Source organism: Engystomops pustulosus, chromosome 1, assembly GCF_040894005.1.
Source record: "Engystomops pustulosus chromosome 1, aEngPut4.maternal, whole genome shotgun sequence".
In the NCBI taxonomy this organism is placed as follows: Eukaryota; Metazoa; Chordata; class Amphibia; order Anura; family Leptodactylidae; genus Engystomops; species Engystomops pustulosus.
In genome coordinates, this window is record NC_092411.1 from 16,758,682 (window position 1) to 16,770,959 (window position 12,278).

The following is a 12,278-nucleotide window of genomic DNA, read 5'->3' on the forward strand; positions in this document are numbered from 1 at the left end:
ATCAGGGATAAGTATCCGTGGCTTTCTAGCTATGGAGACATGGTGGGCGGCCGATGTAAGGGGGGCGAGGTGCCTTGTCCTGGATATACAATCTATCCAGCATTCAGGGGGTCTCAAACACAAAAACGGAACATGCACCCCTGGCAGATGAGTGGAATAACATGCTATGGGGTGGTCTCATAACAGACATGTATCCAACACTCCACAAATTACAGGATAAGTCTTCAATCAATGTTGGGTGTCTAAATTCTGAGATCTCCACCCGTCATAAGAACATGGGGCAGAAAGATCTGTAACGGGATGGAGGCGCTGGTAGTCCCAAGGAGTGACTGCTGGGTGTAGCTGTATTCAAATGAATCTTGGTGCACTTTGTGAGTAACGGACCCTCCTCAAAGTGGAGGATTGTTTTTAAGATCTTCTCTGTTGATCCTCCAGAACTGTAGACAGGACAGTGGGAAACAGGACAGCATCGGGCAACATGGTGGACCCCAGTAAACAACCAGGCAGCGGCGGCAGGCGGTCCGGTAGGTACACTAGCAGGTAGTATAATTGCAGGTAGAACTGTAGAGGTTAGTACAGTAGCAGGTAGTACAGTGGCAGGTAGTACAGTAGCAGGTAGTACAGTGGCAGGTAGTACAGTAGTAGGCAGTACAGTAGCAGGCAGTACAGTAGCAGGTAGTACAGTAGCAGGTAGTACAGTAGTAGGCAGTACAGTAGCAAGCAGTACAGTAGTAGGCAGCACGGTAGCAGGCAGTACGGTAGCAGGCAGTACAGTAGCAGGTAGTACAGTAGCAGCTAGTACAGTAGCAGGCAGCACAGTAGCAGGCAGTACAGTATCCGTTAGTACAGTGGCAGGTAGTACAGTAGCAGGCAGTACAGTAGTAGGCAGTACTGTAGCAGGTAGTACAGTAGCAGGTAGTACAGTAGTAGGCAGTACAGTAGCAGGTAGTACAGTAGCAGGCAGTACAGTAGCAGGAAGAATAGTAGCAGGGAGTACAGTAGCAGGCAGTACAGTAGCAGGAAGAATAGTAGCAGGGAGTACAGTAGCAGGCAGTACAGTAGCAGGCAGTACAGTAGCAGGTAGTACAGTATCAGGCAGTACAGAAGTAGGCAGTACAGTAGTAGACAGCACAGTGGCAGGTAGTATAGTAGCAGGTAGTACAGTAGCAGGCAGTACAGTAGCAGGTAGTACAGTAGCAGGTAGTGCAGTAGTAGGCAGTACAGTATCAGGTAGTACAGTAGCAGGTAGTACAGTAGCAGGCAGTACTATAGCAGGCAGCACAGTAGCAGGGAGTACAGTAGTAGGCAGTACAGTAGCAGGTAGTACAGTAGCAGGTAGTACAGTAGCAGGCAGTACAGTAGTAGGCAGCAAAGTAGCAGGTAGTACAGTAGCAGGGAGTACAGTAGTAGGCAGTACAGTAGCAGGTAGTACAGTAGCAGGCAGTACAGTAGTAAGCAGTAAAGTAGCAGGTAGTACAGTAGCAGGTAGTACAGTAGCAGCTAGTACAGTAGCAGCTAGTACAGTAGCAGGCAGTACTATAGCAGGCAGCACAGTAGCAGGGAGTACAGTAGTAGGCAGTACAGTAGCAGGTAGTACAGTGGCAGGTAGTACAGTAGCAGGCAGTACAGTAGTAGGCAGCAAAGTAGCAGGTAGTACAGTAGCAGGGAGTACAGTAGCAGGCAGTACAGTAGCAGGCAGTACAGTAGTAGACAGCACAGTGGCAAGTAGTACAGTAGCAGGCAGTACAGTAGTAGGCAGTACAGTAGCAGGTAGTACAGTAGCAGGCAGTACAGTAGTAGACAGCACAGTGGCAGTTAGTATAGTAGCAGGTAGTACAGTATCTGTTAGTACAGTAGCAGGCAGTACAGTAGTAGGCAATACAGTAGTAGGCAGTACAGTAGCAGGTAGTACAGTAGTAGGCAGTACAGTAGTAGGCAGTACAGTAGCAGGTAGTACAGTAGCAGGCAGTACAGTAGTAGGCAGTACAGTAGTAGGCAGCACAGTGGCAGGTAGTATAGTAGCAGGCAGTACAGTAGCAGGTAGTACAGTAGTAGGCAGTACAGTAGCAGGTAGTACAGTAGCAGGCAGTACAGTAGTAGGCAGCACAGTGGCAGGTAGTATAGTAGCAGGCAGTACAGTAGCAGGTAGTACAGTAGCAGGCAGTACAGTAGCAGGTAGTACAGTAGCAGGCAGTACAGTAGCAGGCAGCACAGTAGCAGGCAGTACAGTAGTAGGCAGTACAGTAGTAGGCAGCACAGTAGCAGGTAGTACAGTAGTAGGCAGTACAGTAGTAGGCAGTACAATAGCAGGTAGTACAGTAGCAGGTAGTACAGTAGCAGGCAGTACAGTAGCAGGCAGCACAGTGGCAGGTAGTACAGTAGCAGGCAGTACAGTATCCGTTAGTACAGTGGCAGGTAGTACAGTAGCAGGCAGTACAGTAGTAGGCAGCACAGTGGCAGGTAGTATAGTAGCAGGCAGTACAGTAGTAGGCAGTACAGTAGCAGGTAGTACAGTAGCAGGTAGTACAGTAGCAGGTAGTACAGTAGCAGGCAGCACAGTGGCAGGTAGTACAGTAGAGGTTAGTACAGTATCCGTTAGTACAGTGGCAGGTAGTACAGTAGAGGTTAGTACAGTAGCAGGCAGTACAGTGGCAGGTAGTACAGTAGAGGTTAATACAGTAGCAGCTAGTACAGTAGAGGTTAGTACATGACCCGGTAGCACAGTAGAAGGCAGTACAATAGCAGGTAGTAGTAGTAGTTGCCAGCACAGCGGCAGAGAGTATAGTAGCAGATCAGACACAGGCAGTACAGTAATTATTACTACAACCTTGAGTTTCCTGGTTTCATATCCCATCAAGGACATATTCTGTTTTCTCTCATTCTCCACAGATTCCATTTACAATTAGATCACAAGCCAATGAGGTACAGCGCCACAGAATATGTTGGCGCCATATAGACATGACCAATCTAAATAAGTGATATGTAGCAAATGCAGGATGAGCTAACCTTGATGTAGCAGTGCTGAATGTGTCACGCATTGATCATTGATCTTCAATATTTCATTGGGCATCCTATATATTACTATGGGCTGCACCAAGAGACACACTCAGCTCTACTACATCTGACAACGCAATTCCCTGCGTTCTGAGACCAGCGGCACTGGCCGTGTAGAGAGAAAACCTTTTAAAAGGCCAATTTGGGCCCCGTCCTCCATGGTCGATCCCTCAGAGATGATGAGTGATTGTGAGTGATTGATTAGGGTCACGGTAAGTGTCACTTGTGGGGAAATAATGGGTCACTCACTTCATCTCAACCTCTTATTGTAATGCGGCTACGGCTGACTGGCTTCCTATTTATGATAAATGTCAAGAGGATGGAGCCGCGCCGATACTCCGCGCCTCTTCCTCCCCATCAGCCGGGGCCGATCCCCGGTGATTGACGGCGACATTACGCCCATAAAGCCCCTCCGATTAGTATTTTTGGTTATTTTTTATGATTACTATAAAACGACACAAACCGTCCTCTCCACTTTGTGTGTTTTATCGGAACGCACGGCGACGCCATTGTCTCCTGCAAACCTATTACCGCAGGATGTTTTATGGCGGAGGCTTTATGCTTTATTTTTGTTATTTATGATGCAGTTTTTTTAGCAGTTTGGTGGAGAATATAAATGTTAAATTAACCTGATATACAACCTCCCTCCTCCCCGGACACTAGTATGGATGGAAGGTAGCGCTACGTAAAACTATGGAGATGAGCAGCAAAGCATCATGGGAGCACCTGCATGACAATACAATTCCTGCACAATAGAACATCTATTGATTTTGTCAGTTATCTGAGAATTACAATGAAATCATCTAAAGTGGGTGAAACCTTGTGCAACAAATGTATCCATAGAAGAGTGTATGCAGCTCCTATGCAGACCAATGCTTCTCCATGACTACATACACCCCCGATAGGTCTGATACTCCACCTTCTTCTACTTCATAATCTACAGATAATGAAAGAGAAGGCAATAGAAAGAGGATGCATATATGATTGCAGGGTCCGACTACGTAGACTTTGTTTGTAGTCTGTTACTATGGAGAAATGAAAATGTATAATATGGCTGTAAAAGGACATATAAGGGGGATTTATCATATGCTGGCGCTATAATTACATGGCACCTTTGAGATATATTAGGAAACTCTGAACAGTGGCTTAGTGGTTAGCATTACAGCCTTGCAGCGCTGGGGTCCTGGGTTGAAGTCCCACCCAGGTCAGCATCTGCAAGGAGTTTGTATGTTCTCTCCGTGTTTGCGTGGGTTTCTTCCGGGTCCCCTGGTTTCCTCCCACACTCTATAACATACTGGTAGGTTGATTAGATTGTGAGCCCCATTGGCGGCAGGGAGCAATTTGGCAAAGCTCTGTGCAGCGCTGCAGAATCTGTAGGCGCTATATAAATAAAGGAATTATTATTATTACCTCCTGTTTTATCCAGTGGGGGTTGTGCCACCGGATTGGTCTACGTTAGGTAAGGCATAGAATTGTGCTATAGGTAGTTTCCAGGTGTGGAGCCCACTCCCCTGCCGGCCACAGCCCCCTTAAAAAACCCCAGGTGGCATAATGGTGGCATATCAGAAAACTGAAACACAGGCCTGGATAAATCCTCTCCATAATCTTTGGGAATTAATATTTCAATGAATGAATAGATAGACAGATATTCCCTGGTAAGTTTATACCTGCCAGGATTTAGTATATAACTTAAAACATAAACAGAGAAGAAAACATTGATAGCACAATGATCGTTTATAGACATCATGGGCCGAAAATTCCTGTTCTGTAGAGATCACTCAGAGCAGACATCTCATATTCATCACAGGCTTTTTAACAAACATAAGTAACACATGTATAGCACAATGATCATTTAGTCTCAACGGAGGCTGAAACTTCCTGTTCTGTAGAGATCACTCCTCAGAGCAGACATCTCATATTTATCACAGTCTGTGATACATAACACTTTAATATTTATAGCACAATGATCATTTAGACTCCACAGAATCTGAAACTTCCTGATCTGTTGAGATCACATCCCACATTATTATCATTACTACTTATAGTAATAAACAGAGAAGAAAACATTGGGGTGGATTTATCATGTCTCGTATTTACCTATTCTTCCCAGTATGCCACTTAGGCGGGGAGGGAACGGCGCTGGGCCACCTAGCTATAGCCTGTGCCTGGTTTTGGTGGAGACTAAAGCCCAATTCTAAGGCAGGAAACACCTGACATAGAACCTGGACCACCACTAGGAATTTTGGGTTCCCTGACCCCTCACGGAATGATAATCTGGCCCTGTGTGCACAGTGATTCCCTGTACAGGGGTTTCAGTGACTTGGGGCCCTTCTCCTCCTCAGGGCCCACTAAACAAAGTCAAACTGACCCCCCTGATGACGACCCTGCATAGTACTGAGTCCACCCAGCGACTGTACCCATAACGCTGGATATCTATTGAGAGGCCAGAGCCCCCAGATAGATGCAGCCGGTTCCAGAGGGCAGGGTTTGGATCATGATGTATCCCCTTATTGGGGGGAAATTTATTAAAACTGGCATTTCCAACTGCAATCTTAAAATTACCCCTGCCTACTTTCCGGCACCCATAACTATTAAGAGGTCTCACCACTGCCTGCCCTGCTCCCCAACCCAACAGATCCAAAGGGCTGTGCAAGGCGCAAAAAGATGAAACCTACCTGTCCGCCCACTGCCTGCCCGACCCCTATACCCCCAAAGTGCGATTCGGGGCAGATAACTCGCCCAAATGGCGGAGGAGGGTAGATTCACATGTCTTTTCATCCACAAAACCGGTGGAGAAACCATAGTAAATCTCCATCTCTTTGTCCCGTAAATAGATCCATGGAAACCACAAAAAGCCTCAATTTCAATAATACGTCTTCAACTAAAATTGGCTGTAAAGTTGTAGAATGGAGAATTTGTTTGACAAAGTGAAAATAAGGAGAAAACGTCAAAATATTTATTTTGGTAACAATTACGGAAATGCCGAGATTTCTGCTGCGATCTTCAATTTTGAGAGCGAGGAAATATAATACGGCTATTACAGATCAATATTTGTAAGCAATCAAATACCTTCCCGAGCGCACAATCTACGGTAATGGCCGCTCTTATCTGAGTGATAATGGTGAACAATCGCGGTCGCGTCTAAGGTGGATATATTTTATATGATTCAAGGTTAAATAGTATTCGTCATTTTATTGTATCCTGGCAGTCAACCAACATCAATATATCTGGATACTGCTTCACTCTGAAAAGTTATTCCACTGTGAGAGATATAGGGCTAATAGGGATGATGTCTAAGGAGGACACTTCCTGTTATGTGGAGATCACATTGCATTAGTTATCTCTATATACTATATTGTATCAGGTAATATCTATCTGTACATAACACAGGACACAGCAGTCACATGAAGTAGTAAATAAAGATCTACTCCTCTCTCCCCACACACTGATCTCCGAGCCCCACAATATCCTGACCCTTCTTGTTCTGTAGAGATCACTTCTCAGCAGACATCTCTTATTTCTCTTTTAGACTTGATAATAATCATAGATAGGTAACACTTTAATATCAATAGCACAATGATCACTTAGAGGTGACATAGGCTGAAACTTCCTGTTCTGTAGAGATCACTTCTCGGCAGACATCTCTTATTCCTCTCAGACTTGATATTGATCATAGAGAGGTAACACTTTAAAATAGATAGCACAATGATGACTTAGAGATGACATAGGCTGGACCTTCCTGTTCTGTAGAGATCACTTCTTAGTAGACATCTCGTACTCCTCTCAGACTTGATAATAATCATAGATAGGTAACACTTTCATATCAATAGCACAATGATCACTTAGAGATGACATAGGCTGAAACTTCCTGCTCTGTAGAGATCAGTACACATCTCTTATAGCTCTCAGACTTGAGAACAATCGTAGATAGGTAACACTTTAATATTGATAGCACAATGATCACTTAGAGATTACATAGGCTGAAACTTCCTGTTCTGTAGAGATCACTTGTGAGCAGACATCTCTTATTCCTCTCAGACTTGAGAAAAATCCTAGATAGGTAACACTTTAAAATCAATAGCCCAAAGATCACTTAGAGATGACAAAGGCTGAAACTTCCTGTTTTGTAGAGATTACTTCTCAGCAGACATCTCTTATTCCTCTCAGACTTGAGAAAAATCCTAGATAGGTAACACTTTAAAATCAATAGCCCAAAGATCACTTAGAGATGACAAAGGCTGAAACTTCCTGTTTTGTAGAGATTACTTCTCAGCAGACATCTCTTACTCCCCTCAGACTTGACAACAATCATAGATACTTTAATATCAATAGCACAATGATCACTTAGAGATGACATAGGCTGAAACTTCCTGTTGTGTAGAGATCACTTCTCAGAGAAGACATCTTATATCTCATCACAGACCGGATTACATTCATAGGTAACACTGTAAAGGAAACCTTCCATCACAGATCTATCTAATAAGATTGCTGCTAGAAAACTCAGCCCTAAATTTTTTTTTTTTTATAACTAATATCATTATCATTAAATTATTTTTTTTATTTTTTTTTTTAAATAAATAATATCATTATCATTAAATTAATGAGAAGCACTTAAATTATTTATCTTTTATTTATGCTAATTTTCAGCAGAGGCTACAGGGGCGTTGAGTAGCCTTTCCATGGAGCGGGAGCAAAGGCTATTCCACCCCCTCAGTAGCCTGTGTCTATCCCACCTACCAGGGTGTTTTCACCACATCCTATTGGCTATAGCAGCAACCTGCAATCGGATCTACCTGATTATTTAGGATCCTTGATGGTAGGTTTCCTTTAATATTTACAGCACAATGATAATTATGACTCATCATAGACTGAAACTTCCTGCCCTGTAGAGATCACTCCTCAGAGAAGACATCTCATATTGATCAAGCTAGATAACAATCATAGGTAACACTTTCATATTTATAACACAATAATCATTTAGACTCAACATAAGATAAAACTTCCTGCCCTATAGAGATCACTCCTCAGAGAAGACATCTCATATTTATTACAAGCTGGATAACAATCATAGGTAACACTTTCACATTCATAACACAATAATCATTTAGACTCAACATAAGATAAAACTTCCTGTTCTGTTGAGATGAGATCACACGTTATTATCATTACAGGCTGGATTACAATGGCAGGTAATATCTATTAGCTGACACCTCCTATTCTGTAGAGATCAATTCTCAGCAGTCACCTCATTATAATCATCAGAATAACAATGAACCAGTGATGAATAACACATGATCCACTTCACTGTTCCTCTGTACACTGTTCACTGAACTCCACCATAAGCTTACACTGCCTGTTCTGTGGAGATCACATCCAGACATTCATCTCATCATCATTGCAGGAAGCTTCACAATCACAGTTATTGCCTTTATGGTAATAACATAGGACCCTCCATTGATGGTAGGTGATCACAGCACATCCACTCCTACACAATGATCTCTGCACAAGTCACAGAGCATGCCCACAACACTCTAAGACTACAGGTTTCTGTAAACATGACCAGTATGCTTTCAGCATTATAATACATGAAAAAAACTAAACAAACCAACACCTCCCCCCCCCATAAAATTACAGTAAAATTTGAATTATATTAGGAACTTACCCGCGAGTTCACCACTTCCAGGGATACATTTTGGGGCATTGCACTTGGCACTAGAGGAATTAAAAAAAAAAATGTGTAAGAATCTTCAAAGACAGCATTAAAAAAAGATGCATTCTCAGTGGAAAAGAGCAAAATTTCAAAGTTTTCACGTTCAAAGAGTATGAAAATGTACATAAAAGAGACATGTCACCGAGTACATATCGCTGCCAATCATTACTTGCATGATGACTGCTGCGTCACTGATCAATTTGGCGTTGTTTTTTTTTAAATCCGTCCATCCGTTCAAAAGATATGGCCCCTGGAAGATCATAAGCGATTTAACTCACACTAGTCAAAGGGGCGGTAACCTTTTAATTTACTCTGGGGTGTGTCTTTGAAGGTCACTGCCCTCTTAGCTAGTATGAGATAATTCACATGTAAAGTTCCGGGGGCCATATCTTTTGAATGGGTTGACGGATTTTAGAAAATCTGACACCAAATTAATCAGGGGAGCAGCAGCAATCATAAGATATGTGTCAGGAAGCAATTTGTGCTTTGTCACAGGTCCCCTTTAAATTCAACTTTATGGGGAAAATTCAAGGATTCTTAGTAAAAAAATCTGTAGGATTTCACTCGCCACCATCTGTCGCATTTCGTATTAGCGAACAGACGGAAGGCGATGTAACATCAAACACCTCAGCGCTCACTTTTTTGTGTAGCAGAAGCTTCGAGTCACATGAAGACTTCGCGGCAGCTGATGATTTTTGTCGTTACATTTCATGTGACAACATATAAAAGCGATGCAACGCCGGCGCGGTCTGGTGTGCGCCCGCAATGTGACAGCCCGCAATTAAAGCTGACTTCAGCTCTGATCCTTTTAGTAACAGGGCGCTAAGCAATCACAATGTGTGCGTTCTGCTGTGACACGTGTCAGTTAGTGACGCCGCCATCGTGACAACGCCGCCGCCGTGAAGAAACAACTTAAGGAATTTCTCATTGCTAATTCTTCTGACACATTTGATGTTAAAGGAAAGGAAAAGCAGAGAAAATGCGTTATCACATTTCTAATATACATTTCGTAGAATGTTTCATGGTATAGTCTGGCAAAATCTTTGCAAGGATGCAAGTCACATCCCAACCACTAGGTGGCCACATATAGAGCAAAGAACTCCCTCTACAGTGTAACAAAGATAAAAGAGATACAGTTTAATAATAATAATTTCTATAGTTATATAGCGCACACAGATTCCGCAGCGCTGCACAGAACTTGTCACATCAGTCCCTGTCCCTAATGGAGCACACAATCTAATCAACCTACCAGTATGTTTTGGAGTGTGGGGGGAAACCGGAGGACCCAGAGGAAAAATTGTCACACATTTCAGGATAGGTCAGGACAAGAGGAAGGTTAAAGGTAGTTGACCCCACTAAACTACTAGTCTCCTCAGGTAAGGGATGAAATGTCCTTTCTAAAATTTTATGTGAAATCTCATTTGTTTACCTATAAAAAATTTCAGCAAATATGACTCATTTTCAGAGATGAGTCAAGTTTAGTGGTTGCAGGACTAGTGTCACTTCAGAAGCCCCTATCCTTGGTTCTTAAGTACCGAGAAACATGCTGCTGGTGTCATGTTAAAGATAAGAATCTCATCTTTCAAATGCAATAGAGCTTATGGTTCTGTGCGCTACAGAACTTGACACACAGACAGCTAATAAATAGGCGGGAAGTGGAGCTTTATCAACTGCTTGCATTTCCGACTATGCTTTTAGCTGCCTGTATCTCTCTGTAATTCACAAAACTGAAAGATGAGATTCTTATCTTTAATATGACACCTCCACCAGTGTTCCTCTTTTACAGGCCAACCCCTTCAAAGGGATTGTAAAATCCTATTAATGGGGTTATTATATTTAGAGGGTTTCAAAGTTTGTATTGATTACATTATATTAAAACTGAACGGAAGAGAGACCGGAAAACACCTTTCTTTATGCACTGGACAAGCTGTGTTACTGCAACTCATCTTCAATTTAAAGGAAATCGACCGCCTGGATGCTATGCTCCTAAGCAAAGCACACTAACATGATGGGGTATACCTCCTGAAGCAGCGTCTGTTGTTATTTTTGCTTCCAATAACTTGCTTTTTCATAAAAATACCTTTTTAAATTATGCAAATGAGCTCCCAAGGGGCTCCCATCTATGTCAGAGGAGCCCCTTCTGGCTCCGCCCTCTGCTAATTATTCACACCTCCATTCAGCCTTTTAGACCGTCTTCTCCTTTTGAATGGACGCGTGAATAATTAGTTGAAGGCGGAGCCAGATGGGGCTCTTCTAACATAGATGGGAGCCCCATAGGAGCTCATTTGCGTAAATTTAAAAGAATTTTTTTTCTTTAAAAAATGAAGCTATTAATAGCAAAAAGAAGAACGGATCCTGTTTCAGCCTGTAGATGTGCCGCATCAATATGGTAGATTTATGGTAGAAGCATCACATGCTTAAACGTGCAAAATCAGCTAATCGGTTGGGTCTCGAGTGTCTCACCACTTTAAATCTGATCCTGATAGCGCACCATTAATATAAATGATCCCTTTAATTAAAAGCGTTGGACTTTACCCATAAAGAACAAGAACCTATGTGCTGATGTATGTTCCTACCCATCATGGTGGCATGTGCTATATTTACCCCCCCCCCTACCTTGCTGTTTTTTGCCCCGGTGGCAGTTATACCAGAGCACATTGCAGGGATTATGAGCCCATATACTGCTATTCAGTGTCTCGGGGGTGACAGCTGATGTGTACCCATCCCGTTGCGTCGTCTGCAGCTGTGACTGACACCTACCTGACAGCCGAGAAGACACATCACACTGACATCTCACACGCTCCATGCAAAGTGCTAATGAAAGTTTACTAAAAATACCTATCATATGAGAAGTCATCCCAACATCTCTTCTTCTTTTAATTTTAGTTTGTTTATTTTTTTATTTAGTAAAGAGGATGAGTAATATGAGTATAAAAACACCAAAAAACAAGAAATTTTTTTCTCTGGATAAGGGAGAGTCTGTGTAATTTAAGGTGTAATACTACATTTTACCTGCGGGAGTGCTGTAGGCAAACTAAACGTTGCTAGACTCTCCTGCAGATATAATGAAATCTCTACTTAAAGCACAACCTGGGTCCTATCTGTTATCCGGAAAAGCTGAATGACCCCGAAGCACTGAACTTTTTAAGACTCTAAATATGTACCTCTTATACAGAGTTACAGGTGCAGGGAAAATATTTCTAAATGGCTGCACATATTGTGAGTCACAAAGCAAATGAGCCCCAAATTTTTTATTAAAAATGATCGACACCTGGTGTCTGCAAGTGGAAGTTTGCATAAATGAATTTTCAGCCAATCAGAACACTGGATTATAAAAACAGGCAACTGGGCAGCATGGTGGCTCAGTGGTTAGCATTACAGCCTTGCAGCGCTGGGGACCTGGGTTCAAGTCCCAGGGTCAACAACTGCAAATAGTTTGTATGTTCTCTCCGTGTTTGTGTGGGTTTCCTCCGGGTCCTCCAGTTTCCTCCCACACTCCAAAACATACTGGTAG

General features: G+C 42.8%; 1 protein-coding gene across 7 annotated transcripts in view; it reads right to left on the bottom strand.

Annotated features, from left to right (window-relative positions):
- Positions 1 to 12,278, bottom strand: part of DCC (DCC netrin 1 receptor) — a 583,792-nt gene that overhangs the window by 135,779 nt on the left and 435,735 nt on the right. For all 7 annotated transcript variants that reach the window (XM_072134166.1, XM_072134174.1, XM_072134157.1 and 4 more), the window contains exon 12: positions 8,717 to 8,766. In XM_072134166.1, coding sequence (XP_071990267.1) covers positions 8,717 to 8,766 — 50 coding nt within the window. The remainder of the gene's footprint in view (positions 1 to 8,716; positions 8,767 to 12,278) is intronic.